Source organism: Haemaphysalis longicornis, unplaced genomic scaffold, assembly GCF_048455015.1.
Source record: "Haemaphysalis longicornis isolate Haplotype H1 unplaced genomic scaffold, Haemaphysalis longicornis Haplotype H1 scaffold_9, whole genome shotgun sequence".
NCBI lineage: Eukaryota > Metazoa > Arthropoda > Arachnida > Ixodida > Ixodidae > Haemaphysalis > Haemaphysalis longicornis.
Genome location: NW_027526460.1, coordinates 5959804 through 5974595, shown reverse-complemented (window position 1 = coordinate 5974595; position 14792 = coordinate 5959804). Strand labels below are relative to the sequence as shown.

Sequence of the window (14792 nt, the reverse complement as noted above, 5' to 3'; positions counted from 1 at the left end):
TTTCACACAAATAAAGCATTCTGTTGCGTCGTTAGTGCGGAATTAGTTGTCATTCTTGAATGCGCCGATCGGTACGTGGTCGTCCGCCACAAGTGAGGTCTCACAGCCCATATTTTTTATATCGAATTTTTCATATATCGAACTATTTCGCGATCCCTTTGGAATTCGATATATCCGTGTTCGACTGTAGAACCAGGCTCACTATTTAACTGCGCCAAAAATCTAGATATCCCAACTACAAACACTAACATGGCAAAGCTTCATGAGCAAAAATTCCTACTGTGAAATGCACTAACTACTGAGAGCGGATGCCGCAGCTTATCAGTGCACATCTATATGCAACTCAATGGACAAAGAATGGCAAATTGTCAGGCAAAGAGCCCCTCCAAGTAGTGACTGCACGTACGATCCTTTCTCACTTGCCAACATTATTTGGCCCACCCGTGCAACCACGATGGTGAAAAATCGCCAGTTTTGTACACTGGAGGCTGGGAGCAAGCAGCAAACCACACCAGAATGCCACAAACAAAGTGTAACGTCTTGCAACAGCACAAAGCAAATAGACGACCCTCACACTCTCTGCAAGGCTCAGCTAAGGAGGTCTGCCCAAGGCAGAGAAGGCCTGACTATTAATAAGGTATTCCCAATGCAAATGCAGTTAAGCACTTCATCACTTTCTGACTGGCACAGCTGATAAAAGGAAGATTACTACAGTATGAGATTTTTATAAGCGAGGAAAAGTAGACTGGATGAGGAAAGTACCCACTGCCTTCACCATGCGTAGCCACACCCCCCACTTTCCCTTCCCATTTCATGTACACCTGGCCGATGTGAAAGACCCACAGACATGCAGCATTCCCCTCATGCAGTCCTCAGGTAGGAGTGAGACCATTTAAAAACCTCTTCAACGAGCCTCCCCTCAACCTTTAAAAACGACATCCCTTCAGGCTTCTTTTTTTTTGCACAAAGGGGCTCCTGTGAGTGACAACAAAATGAAATTTCCCTTGTCACGACAGCAAACAAGCTGCTGCCTATGGCAAGGTTACTACTGCACACATATCAAACACGCATGGCACAGTGCTGCATGATATATGTCTGTACTAGCGTGTTCAAACACTGCCTGCAACCAAAATTGTGTGCCCAGACAAATGGCACCTTGATCAAGCCAGCTTTACCTGTAGCACTGGCACATTTTTCAAGGCACCAAATGTGGAACAGCTAAAAGACTGCAGGTACCGCAATACCCACAGCCATCACCGCAATTTCTGGGTGCCCGTAATGCATAGAGCAGAGTCGACAATGTCTTTGCTTTTGTAGGTAAATAACCGTATTCTCTTACCTGAAATTATCCCGAAACAGCACTTTGCTCTTAGGCAAAACGCGTTACGTTCAAGCAGGATGAACACTGCCGATTTCCTGCGCAGCATTCTCCCTGAACTCTTGAAAGCTAGCAGCAATTGTTATCCCATGTAAAAGGCATGAGCACTATGCGCACCTGTTGTGTCATTCAGGACTCAGAAAACCTCCAAGATATGGCATGTACAAGGCAAGCCAGTCCTCTGCCTTGAGAAGTGTTTCGAGCACACCTCGGAACTTGTCTTTTCAGCCTTCACAGCATGGCAGCCTAGCAAGGAACACAGACAAGCAGGCACCAAGAAAAGGCTGTGCTCGACAGCTTTAGGGTGCTCGAAATAGATCGCGAGATGTGCAATTAGTGTTTTTAAAGGGACGACTGGAAATCTTTTTGTGAAACTTCTCCTTTCACAAAAAGGTGACGAAGACCATGTTTCCATACTGTATGCAATGGTTTACTCAGAATGTCACAGTAAACGTGTCCTACCGGAAGCCTCCTCTCAAGTAGCATTCAAGCTGCCCCAAAACGTTCTTTCAGGGCTCCTTCGTTTTGTTTGTCACAAACGGAATTCCAGCCTTCTTGAATAGAAATAAACCTTGGGCCCATGGAACTGTTTTGTTGCAGCCGTTCACATCGTGGCCCTGAAACTCAGAATCCCCCACCTGGCAGTGTGCCACACTGCTGGAAAACAATCAAGGGCATTTTCTGTTTGGTGTTCCACTGCACTGTTCTGGTGTGTGACAGCTCGTGTTTCCTACAGAGCTGGCAAAGTGTGCTTGGCCACTTGAATGATAGTTAAAGGGCGCAGTGCATGCGCAGCCAGTGATGGTGGCGATGATCATGGCAATCAATGCTGCCATGTTTGATCTGACAGGCAGGTGGCAGGTTACCCTTAATGGGCGACCCTGCAAGCACACAGTGTCGCACGGGGCTTGCTGTTTTTCGCATGAAGGCTATGTGAGCAAAATGTCTCACGATCACACCTTCTGCCCAGAAAGAGCTTTGATGGAATGTACAGTGCTTCTTTTCACTGAGCCAGATATAAAAGGTAATAAACAGATATGAAAGGCAATACATTACCGCTACAAGTGGTGGTGTGTCACCAAACACAGTACAAATTAGATGCTAAGTTGTACCTCGTCAAATGGCTCGCTAAGCCCGCGCTCAGCTACCTGCTTGGGCTTAGTTCACGCAAAGAAGATTATACATTCTTTATCTTTCCCTAAGCCATTAAGGGAAAAAAAAAAAATGTCATTCACACATTTAATGTATCCTTCTGGTCTAAACTGTTTATGAAGATAAACAATGAATGGGAACCTCACTCTTTTTAACAAAATGCATTAGTAAGATTAGAACTACTTCCTTGTTTCTGAATTTTAATTTGGTTAACCCTGCATTTCATCTCCGCTACAGCACACTCGTTTCTCAAAGGTGCAAAATTTGTAATATTTATACTTTTCATTAGTCTTTCAGTTGAACCATTAAAACAAGCCCATAACAAAATAGGACATGACCAATTATTCACGTCCAATGTCTCACCCTTCCCCCCATTTTTCTTTTGCCTAGCCATGCGGCCAATTAGCCAGGCCAATGTGCATTGGCCTGGCAGCTTGTTCGTCACTCTAGGCCCGTTTGCTCGAAGCCCAATAAGACCGACTAGTTGGCAGTCTAACCTTGTTGGCAGGCTATTTTGGGGTTTAATCTTCCCTAAGCTACTGGATGCTTTCTGGAAACTTGTAAGAGCGCATGGGCCTCTCAATAAGATTGCGCTAATGCTGCAAACTAGCCTTTCCCAAGCAGCCTAGTTGACAGACTTTTGATGAGTTGGTCGGTCATTTCATCATAAGTCGGGCGCCCCCTTTCGCCCTGCCTGCGGCGTGGGCGAGTTCACCCTCCCACTCCCTTCGGAAAAAGGTGCACAGTGCTAGCGTGAGTGAAAGATCGTCTGCTACATTGGCTGTTGGTGCAGTGGCTACAAAAAGGCGGCACAGAAACGGTGGAGCAAGAGTTCTCCATAAAATCATGCTTATTAATTCAGGAACAATTAGGCATTCATAATGAATCCGCAGTGTGGTAACAAAATTATTAATTACAGCAGAACGTTTGAAGCCTGCAAGGGCTCTCTGCCCGTAAGCGTAATAAAATAAAATCACAATTTTGTTGAGAAACTGTGCAGATTTCCCAGCTTTCCTTTCCTTCCCTTGAACACAACGGTTATGTCGCTTGGCTGTCTCGGTTTGTGCTGTGATTGTGCACTTTGCTTGAGAAGTGAGGGTGTTTTGCTCAAACAAGCATGCGTACTAAGATTCGGCTGAACTCTACCAAGTGGCTGTTCACAGCTGCCCTCACTGAGTGAGCTGACAACCTGGCAGTGAAAATTGAACGCTATTCCGCGCTTTATGCAAGTCGTGGGTGCAGCCGATGGAATTCATGGCACTGCGCACCTGCCAGTTGGTTATGAAGAGAGGGTCGTTGAGACAGTGTTGTTGAGACCATCGTTCCCGGTGGCACGAGTAGTAGCATGGCTGGCGGCCAGCCACTGGAGTGCTAGTCGCATCCGAGTCGATGAAAATGAACCTACTAATTCAACTAATTCATGGTGAGACGAAAAGTACGAAGAGGTTGCTACAGCGCGAGATATCACTGATAGCAGAACGTTATTCCAGCCTCCTCAGGAGTAATTGTTTGCACACCGAGAGTCCATTCTGCATCAGTCCAGCGGGTCTCCTGGCACTCGCCACGTAGCAGACGATCTTTATTTAACTCACAACAGCGTTCGGGGTGAACGAGGTTCGGTGGCCCGGCTGCGTGGGGTGGCCCACCAAGGATGGCGGGTCATTGCAACAGATTCGTGACAGGGCCCAAATACGCCGCCCGATGGGCAACGTTTCGTTTTGATCATGGTTCGCAATAACGCTTGGTCGAAGCCAACAAGCTGTTTTCCAGTGCATTTTCCACTTTTCCCTATAGGGGCCTGCCAGGCGCGGATAGGTACGCATCGTCGCAGACTGTTGTTGCAGCCCAACATGTGCGCTTTCGGGAAAGCGCACTAGTTGGAATAACTCGCAGACTTATTGTAGCCCCACGGACTAGACTGGACTGCCAATCAGCAGTCTGTTCGAGCAAGCGGGCCCAAAACACCACGCTTCCTTGCCGTGACAAAACGGCACACAAGCGTGGCATTACTAGAAGCGTCGCCGTCCGCAGCATATTCGCCGCAGCAAAACACTACAAAAATGCAACATTACAGCAGCATCAGTGATAAACGGCTGACGGCAGCACAAGTGGCTAGCCAATACCTACGAAAACAGAAAACGAGACTGAGAGGCCGTGCCGCAAGGCGCGGCATTGGCCGATGGCACCGCAAGAGGAGGCCATCCGAGGAGGCCCAGTGTGGCAGGGCGGCTATTTACCTGGGGCGCAATGGTAAACCTCGGAGCAGGACCCTGGGGCGGAGTTGAGCCAGGCAGCGGCGGCTTCCCATCTGTGAGCCAGTCAGCAGCACCACGTTGTACAAGCCAGTGTGTTGCGTCACGAGCAGCAGAGCTCCGAGCCGAGGCCAGAGCCAGCGCACATGACAACAGCGGCGTGCTTCAGCACAGAGCGCATTAACTGTGTCCAAACATGTTCAAAAAGTGGGCTCGACAACCCGTGTCGAAAGACAGGCTCATCCAGTGAGCACCGAACACACCCCCTTGTCTAGGCGAGACAGCGTCCCTCGTCCTCCCCCACCATCTTCCAACCACGAGCGGGGAGGCAGTGCTTGAAGCGCAATGCATGACAGTGTGCCGTGGGTTACCCGCTCGCAACGAGTCAAATGCACTGCCGCAGGCTGCTTTCTGAGCTTTGGCGAGACCTTTGGGTAAGGACAAGAAAGCCACCCCTGGCGCTGCGTGCAAAAATAGCCTAGACAATGGCAGGGTCTCTAGACAAGTGGCTGTTTGTGAGGCAGCCACATGTTGTCCCACACCAGCCACACTAAAATTCCAAGTGTGAGAGACAAAGCTGGCAATGTGTGGCACTGTTCTGTGCCACCGAAGCGGCTGCAGCAGTAGTGCACGGTTGGCATCTCACCAAGCTAACTGGCCGTTCCACTTTTCATGTCCTACGTCGGCTGCTGTGACCATCTATGAAGCTGCCTGTGACGCAAGAAAGGCATGGCAACCGGCGGTGCCCCGTTTTCTTTGCCTGGCAAAGGAAACGCACATGGAAGGGAGAACTTGCTCGCTATAAAACTCTGCAGGCCTGTTGCACACAGCAACTGATGCTGATGAAAAATATGGGAGCCATGCCATTTACACAGAAAACAAGAAACACCCAGTGTTCCCCTCAGGCGAGCCCGAGGGCGCCTTTGCGACCGCCCACTGCAAGGGTTCCGGCTGTTTTTCCGTGAATGGCATGGGGAGGGAAGGGATGTCATTCCGTGTTTGCTTCAGTGCACTTGGCCAGTGCCACAATCGAGGCTGTGCTTGCACAGCTGTATTTCATGCCATGCAATGGGCAATTTGGAGTCTGTGTGTACGGGACAGCGTGGAGTAGTGTTGAGTGCTTGGCGCGACACCAAAATGTAAAATGAGGTTACCTCATAAGGCTTACAGCATCTGCTTAAATTTTCATGCACAAAAAGAAAGGTCTATTCGCCTCATACTGTCTCGCTCTTACCTGTCTTTTTTTTTTTGCTTCTCGCATTTTTTTTTTGCTTTTTACGTACATAAAAGTTAAGCTTTTACTCCACCGTTCCACATCAAAAAGGGCTTCACAGGTTAACAAATTAAGATGAACTCATCTTACTTTCTCCCTCACATCCCTCTGTCCTTCTAGAAACTGCAGAATCATTTTATTGTTAGTTAAGTTGCCAGAAAAGGAAAAAAAAAAAAAAAAAAAAAAACAAGACAAAATGCATCGGCATTCTCTTATGCCATTCCCATAGAATCCTGAACAGTAAGCAACCTTCCCTGCCTCCTACCCCGTTACCCACCCACAAGATGTGTGATGGCAATACACATGACAAGCAAAGAATGCACGACATCCAAGCAGCCTACAGGGAGTCCAAGCTTGGTAATCGAAGAGGCCTTCGATACTGTGCCATGTCAAGGAAAACCAAGCTCAAGAATTAACTCAAAATCCTCAAAAAAGCGATTCAGTAGAGGTTGCCAAGCGAGCATGGCCTCCTCAAATTTACCAATTTTCTTTGGCAGGTTCCTCAGCACAGGGGGTCTCATTAGAGGTGGAACTTTCTGGAAAGGAGCAGAGAAGAACAAGGCATGATGACATTACAGCACAATTTTTCATCTGGCATCGCACATTCACAAAGTAAGTTTGAGATACACAACGTCAACTCAAACTACCCTGTTCTTTTTTTTTTTTCTTTTGCAAGACATAGTTTGTACTGCACCCTATTTATGGTTTTGGTTCACTGTGTTTCCACTAGAACCTGTGCCAGGAAATACAGCTCAGCCACTGGGAGTACGCGTCACTCTAGCAGGTACGACACAGGTGGCCCCCACTACATAAACAGGGATAACTGCACTCTCCAGGGGCTTTTCTCTGCCAATTGTGCCACTATCAATAACTTAGAAATCCCATCTGAAATCTGAAACCCTTTACGTGTGTATCATTTTCCTTCAGCATAATATGAAGAAACATGGAGTGGAACATCGAACATAGACTCTACGTAATGAGGAAAATTTGTGTTCAATACCAGCTGAAAATTTCATACTATACGAAAACATTCCTACCTTAAAGATGTAGGATATAGAACAGTATATAAACAGCACTGAACCCTAATCATTAGTCGGGTCAAGCACCAATGATGGCGTACATGAGCCACATCCAAGCTTGAAGCATCACAAATACCCTTGCATCCAGCAATCGTTTTGTAATTTAGAAATTGGGACTGCCCAATCTGCTGCCCTCTACGCACATACCTAAGTAGCAGCCAGAGTGGCAATAACTGCGCCAAATTTCCACAGACACATGGGCAACCTCAGTGCCCACAAAACTTAGAGCACGAGTTCTTGATGCCAAACACTGTGGACGAGGACATACAAGTAGCACAGATGACAGTGTACCACATACAGAGAACTTGCTACACAAATAATCAGCGTTTTCTCCAACTCGGGATGAAGATATTCCCAAAACAAGCCAACTTGCGGAAAATAAAACAACATGGCACAGAAAGTTGATACGTACCGACACCAATATCTTCATGGCAACCACCACCTCCTTGTGCCGCTTGCCATTGAGATGCTGGTGAGAGAAAGCGAAAGGCAGGGGATGAATATAAATGATGATAGAGGCCACGCCACATAACTGAGAGAAAATCACCTAAGGAAAAAGACCGGGCTTATTTCAAGGCAAAGCTACATAAGTACGGAAACAAACACGCCAAACACTTCTTGAAGCTCTCAAAAAACAGCCTTAAAGTTCAGCTAGCACATGATGCAGCAACAACAGGAAATGCCCACTGAAAGTGGAAAACATAAAATAACCCAGGCGCAATAGCCTCACCTGCAGCAGCTGATGAAGGGAGCTGAGTGTTATGTTGCAAACGTCACACACGGGCTTCTGCTCCAGTGGAGCATCTGCACACAAGTACAGAAACAAAAATATCGTTCAATAGGACTGTGATTTGGGCAAGCTGGTGAACGTTCGTGACAAAGATCAGGGCGCAAAAGACAAAGCACAAAACAAGAACAAGAAGTATACAGGACAGCCCTGCACTCACAAATAAACTAGTTGTGGGTGCAGCGCTGTCCTGTCTACTTCTCGTTGTTTTGTGCCGTGTCTTTTCCCCGCTATCTTTAGTCATGTGCAGAAACAAAAATTGCAACTCCCCAAAGCAGCCAAGCATTGAAAGCTGAAAGTACAAAACAGGACTTAGTAGCACAGAATTTCAAACAATGGCATCGCCGTAAATCTCGAGACTGCTTTGAGGAAGCAGACAGCCATTCACAATTAGCCAACACCTGCTACATATGGTGGTGTGAGCTATCTTGTCCCATCAGCATCCAAGGACGCAAACCTTGTCCGAGTTCTCTGCTTTAGTGACCCCATTTTTCTGAGGCACAGCCAGCAACAATGTAGCAATATTTAAACCTGATCTGTTAAAGACTCAAATCTGCGGCTACTAAGCGTTCACACATTAGCTTTAGGCTCCCATTCTCTACGAGCAACCATGTTTCCAAAAGACGAGGTTTAACACCTTCCTGCTCACGCCTACTCAAATCGCTTTCAAGTTCAAATTTTGACGTTTTCCCTAACAAATCTGGCACTTTCTGAGTGTGCTCTGAGAGCTGGCGCCATCTACTGAGTGGTGAAGAAGACACTTACACCATTTTTGGATTTTTTCTTTTTTTGTGCACGGAGATTTTTTTGAAGTGCCGTTGGTGTCGTGTGGCGGGCGATCAAATGATACCGAGATGGTGTTGACATCGCACACTACGGCGTCACGGAAACACTGCCTTTTTAGCAATTTTGACAATTCTACACGCAATTTTTTGGATGAAATTAGCACAGCACTGACTGCGAGGACAACTTTTTGTCATGAGATTTCAGCACAGAAAGATACAGTGTGCCAAACCGGCCCAGGACCTGATACCCCTATTCAACACAAGCTCCAGAAAATGCAAAAGTATCGAAACTGTAAATTGTCCTACAAACAAAAAAGAGTAGAGCAAGAAACCAATGTTTTCTGCGACGCATGTGTGGCCAACCTATGCTTCGAGAAAGTGCTTTGCACAGTGGGATGAAACCCAGTAGCACTAACGTTTCTTTTTTGCGAGTCCAGAAATTTTACAGTGAAGTGTTCGATATTTGCAGGAGTTTTGCACTGATAGTATGTGTACAAAATGCAAATTTCTTGCATCTTTTCTGTGTGGCGCAACACTTATGCTCTTGCTTATTTTTTTGTTTGTCCCAGAACTTTTCTGTACAGCTTTTCTCCCCTCCCCCCCCCCCCCTTTTTTTTCAAATAAAAATTTGTTTGAAACTATCCCCACTGCAAAGGAAATTTACTCTCCCATAATTCAATACCATACAATTACATGTCGCTTATTTTTTGCGACCGGGAAAAAACTGTTTCCTAGACTACCCAAAATCACTGCTTTTCCCGCAGGGCAGGGAAGTGTTAAGGTTCTCCATATACTTTTAAAAATACTGAAAGCAGATCACGCTGGCATATAGAATGGATAAAGCCTCTCAATTCAGCCCCTTAACTCTTTCGGGACCGCCGGAAAAAGTGATGAAAAAGGGAGGTCTCGGTACAAATTTTTTTTGACATAAAGCAAAGGCACCATCCTGCCTTAGCATATACCAAAATGCAGCTAATTATATGTTCTTTTACATACAATACCAAGTTTTACTTCAACACTGACGATAGAACCATGAAAAAATCTGAAACTAAGAACTTCGTAAAAAAAACTACAGAAAAATATAGAAAAAAAGCTTAAATATAAAAATATTAAAAAAGAATAAAATTATTTCAGGATATACAAAATCTAACACAATGCTTTGTTTCTTCATCGCGAAAGTTTGATGCGGCTAGGTGTAACTGGTTTTTTTGTTTTGTGTGTGATCTCTTTGGCACTAGGGCCATGGCTACGTCGTCGCCCAGGTACACGCCGGGCTCTTGTCTCGGCGAAAACTTGATCCGTTTCTGCGCTGGTGGCAGGAGATCACCACCATAGGTAGTTAACACCCTTGCGAATAAATATAAACCAGCCAGAACATAGTTCGAGCGCACATACCTACTCCAGAGCCAATTGAAACCGAAACCAACACCCACCTTTGAGCGCGATTTGATGTTCCAGGCTGATCGACACCCGAATCCTCACTCGAGCTGAAATCCGATCTCTAAAGCCGCATTTCGACTCTTCACTGCCACTCTCATCATTAAAATCCACAGTAGAAGGCGAAGATATGCGAGCCGAGACAAGGCGGATTTCTTATCGCGCTCGCACGAGTGTGACGCCATGTTTGTTTACATTCGAAACCGCTGCCCGTCAGAATAAAATATCTGACGCGTTGCCGCCTGGCGATTAAAAAAAAAAAAGAGAGAAAAAAAAAAAAAAAAACTTCACAAAAGAGAAAACTCCAGTTTTCAAACTATCTCCTAGATGTTGCTAGGTGTTCCATCGAGCGAAAATTTGTATTCTGCAGGCTCGCGAAACCATCGATCATATGTGATCAATCGCCTATGGAGCGGTCCCGAAAGAGTTAAGTTGGGTATAGTCTTTGCCCACTGCCCGCTGCAATGTTCCCCAGGGAGAGCACCAAGCCGTTCAGCCCAACCAGCCCCCATAACAGGCAGGAGGTAAACTCACGCAGGTCCACGGTGGTGGGAGCCTTGCTTTCGGGCTTGGCGGGTGGCCGTTTGGAGCCCGCAAAGTCCATGGCCGTGGGGGGCAGCTCGAGGCTGGCACAGCGTGCCTTGTGCTTGGCCCCCTGCATGTGGCTCTGCATCTGGGACTTGCTGACGGCATTCACATTGCACAGGTAGCACGTGCTCGACTGGAACTCGGCCGCTGCACACGGGGGCAAAAGGGGGGGGGGAGAGACCGCAGAGCGCTCAGAAAGCCATCTCAGTGCAACTCAAGAACGGCCAATAACTCTATGGACAAGGGGGCTTGTGCATGCGACATCCGTTGTGCCCCAACAAAGAAGACGCCTCTCCAGTATCGGATGGCAGGCGATATATAGGGAGGGAATCTACCGCATTTACTCACATAATGCTCGCAGACGGCGAAAGCCGTATGCTTGCAAAACCTTCATGATGCATGCGCTCGCCACCACTCAGTTCGGCGGAGGGCGCAGCAGGGTATCCAGGCACGCGCATGACTTTAGCGCGCATGGCAGCCTAGCGTCATCTCTCAAATGCTACTTGCACTTTCATTGGGCCAGTTTCGTGTGCACGCTACTAGGCGGCGCTCACACAGCTCAGCCGCGGTCGTCCCTCCTTTGTCGAGAGCTTGCTTTCCGCCACTTCATTCTGTACTGGTTCAGGTGCTGCTTCACCATGGGGCAGTGCACCAGTTACACAGCTGCTTTCAAGCTAAACGCTATGGAATACGCTATAGAGCATGGCAACCAGGCCACACGCAAGCACTTCGGCATCAACGAGTTCAGCGTGCACTACTGTAGACGGCAGCACGAGAACTGAGGCAAATTAACAAGAAACACGAAGTTAGAGGAGCTGCGCGCAGAGCTGGCTGTCATTCCGTCATTCCAGGTGTCTTAACATCCATGCTGCAGCCTTTGGAAGCGTCCAAAGACAACGTTCGAAGGCTGTACGCAGGGTGGGTGGCTTAAAGGGACACTGAAGTGAATTTGTCAAGCTCCCGTTTTTGCTTGCACTGTGTAGACTGGCTCAAATTAACACACTATTCATCGTTTATCCGGTTGACAAATCGGTAATTATTTTACAAAGCACGAAAGAAGAAAAACTACTATGCGCGGTTTGCGGCGGCCGCACCAACTAAAGGCTGTGACGTCAGGAGGGGGGGGGTACCGTGATTGGACGATGCCCAAGGTTAGCAATCAAAAGTTTCGGTTTCGGTTCTGTAAAACAACATGCTTGACATCTGATGGCGTTGTTGGATGGGCATTCACGATTTCTCAATTATCGCCGTACCGCGCTTCTGCCATGTTGTCGGCTGTCAAATGTCTAAGATAAACCTCCCAGGGCGGCTTGGAATCGTAGAAATCACTAGACGAGGCCTACGCAGTAGATGAACGCCCTCCGCGTCACCGCAGACTCTCAAATGCCATGCGCTTTTCCCGCATATTCGAAGCTTGCCTCACTCATGTCTGTTCGTAAAAAGCTAGTTCACACCAGGCCAAGGGTGTGCTGATTCAGTCTTGGGCCCACTGCCCGCAAGCAGTCAGTGCTTGTGGCAACAGCACGCCAACGAGAACTCGCTAGCGCGTCATTGTCAGTATGCGCGCGTTCTGCGATCTCACTCGTGGAGCAGTGAACGTTACGGCCCAAAAATGGTGAACTCAGTTCAGAAAACATCGGCCGCATACGAAAAAATCAACTTACAAAAAAAAAGACATGTACCCTCGGGGATTCGAACTTGCGACTTTCAAAACAAATTCCAGCGCCTCAGACCGCTAGGCCATGAGCCGGCACTGGCCGGTTTGGATATATAAGGTTTATAATGTATGACCAGTTTACACTTTTATTTATTTTAAGCATTTTAAGTTCTTTATGTGACTATTTGTTGTATATCACTCCTGCAGTAAGTGTCCCCCAAACTTCCACGATATCTCACGTCTAGCAATTGCATTTCTTTGACGGAAAAGCGTTCGCAGATGTGCGGTCGTGCTGCTGACCGCTGTGCTTGTTTACCCAGCGCAAAAAGTGCTTCCTGCTCCCTAGTTTTGCGCTGTACGGTAAAAATTTCAGGTGATTTTATTTTCTTAGTACCTATATTGACTTCGCTGACTCTTCTCCCGCCTTCAATTGGCCTTAGGTTTTCCTACTAGCGTAAAGTCAGCGAAGCGTCGCATGTGCACTTGTGCAGCGCTTGTGTGGAGCGACCCGGACACTGAGTTTGACACAGTGTACAAACTAACAAAGTAAAGAAAGGCACATTCTTTCATTCACAAAGGTGTTGTGGCTTAGTTTAAATTGAGCGAGTGAATAGCGGCGACCCGTCGGCGGCCGGCGGACGAAACGCTGGGCCGACTGACTCGATCGGTAGGTCGGCGAACCGTGCAGTAGCACAGCCATTTTCCAGCTCATCTCCTGCTGACGTCACACGAAAACGCCACAGAAAATGGGCGAGCGTAGAGAGAGGAGGACAGCATTTTCGTGATTTTTCTACTAAATAAATTCGCGTAAACGCGGCCAGAGTGGTCGAAACAATGCCTACGGACTCCGAACTACAATTTGCGCTAGTAATCCCGCAATGCTTACAAATCACTTCAGTGTCCCTTTAAGGCCAGCACGCTCTGACAGCGGCCAGCAAGATGAGACCATTAGTAGAGCTGCTGTGCAGCTGGATATCGGAAGCGTGGGGAATGATCACCGCAGACGTCGTTTTCAAGAGCTTTAAGAAGACGGGGATATCGAATGCCCTAGATGCAACTGTGGGATGGAGAAGCTGTGGGATGGAGACGAGGCCTCAAACTGACACGGAATTCCGAGGGGGCGAAAAGGGACACGGAATTCGGAGGGGGCGAAAAGGAAACAAGTCCGACCAGCGATGTTAGCAGCACTGTTCCCCCTCGGGTCCCCCACTACCAAATTCGGTATGGCGAAGGTGGACGGCGGCTGGAGGCAACAAATAGTTTTGTGCTTCGTGCCTATATTGACCTACTTCTGTTTTGAAGGCAAGTCCTGCTAGGAAATGTCTTGGTCACGTATAATACCTCATCAAGTCTTATTCAAGCTCATTTTACCAGTTGAAAATTTTCCCCCGTATAATTATCGCACCCCCTAACTTCCCACCGATTTTTCTGGAAAAAAAAAAATGTGAGGATTGCACGAGTGAAATACGGTATTGCAAGTCGAACTGTTATGGTAAAGAAACAAGTAAACAAAAAAAACACAAAATGAGAGAGCGTGCAAGGAGCTTCCCGTGTGCTACTCCACCTTTTTGGGAGGCCACTTAAAACCGTTTCACACAACTGCTCCAACAAAAGCTTTGCATACAGAACCGGCGGAGAATTCCCACTGTCCATAATACGGCATAAATGAAACTTCTAAGGCAACTTTTATTTAACTCAGGCGTTGGCATAAAATTTAAAAAAAAAAAAAAGATTCGTAAGTGGAAGCTGCAATTATGAACTGCCTATCCATGCCTGTGAGGACAAGCAATCCTCTTTATACATTACACGGCTCGACATTCTTGACATGCCGCCACCTTATGACCTTATGCCGATGCTCGTTCATTTCTTGCATAGTATTTTTTTTCTTCGACCACCTTCCTTCAATGCATTTCCGATGGCTCAAAATGCAGCACATACCAGTAACCACGCTTTCATGGTCAATTTTCGGACACGGTACCAACGCTAAAATGCAGGGAGCTAGAAACTGGCTTCATAGAAACTTGAAATTTCAACTACCGAAACGAAAAAGGCCTCTCCCCAACGCAACCTAGCTGCTAGAAAAAGGATGTCATCAGGACCTTCATGCAGGAAGCACAAAAAAGAAACCACTCAATTGGGCCTGTTTTAAGTGGCCCCTTATGTTGGGTAAAGTTGTACCTGACAGTATATGAAAACTACATGTCCCTGTAATGCCCAGCAGCAAGCACTGGCGCACAACAGCAGTGGAGTGTGCCTAGGAACGCGAGCAGGCCTTACCAATTGCTTCCAAGCTGCCATATTTCTCGAGCCTTTCCACAGTCTTGAGGTGCTTCCGCCCTTTCACGTGCTCATCCTCTGTTTCGTTGGAGGTCTCCTGGCACGTCTTGCAGAAGTAAGAACCGTC

General features: G+C 47.2%; 1 protein-coding gene across 2 annotated transcripts in view; it reads right to left on the bottom strand.

Moving 5' to 3' along the window:
• The window catches only part of LOC144153002 (uncharacterized), a 47586-nt gene that overhangs the window by 22584 nt on the left and 10210 nt on the right, over positions 1 to 14792 (bottom strand). For both annotated transcript variants that reach the window (XM_077684620.1, XM_077684621.1), the window contains exons 4-9: positions 14666 to 14792; positions 10678 to 10878; positions 7865 to 7938; positions 7547 to 7603; positions 6537 to 6591; positions 4768 to 4838 (exon numbers count right to left, since the gene is read on the bottom strand). In XM_077684620.1, coding sequence (XP_077540746.1) covers positions 4768 to 4838; positions 6537 to 6591; positions 7547 to 7603; positions 7865 to 7938; positions 10678 to 10878; positions 14666 to 14792 — 585 coding nt within the window. The remainder of the gene's footprint in view (positions 1 to 4767; positions 4839 to 6536; positions 6592 to 7546; positions 7604 to 7864; positions 7939 to 10677; positions 10879 to 14665) is intronic.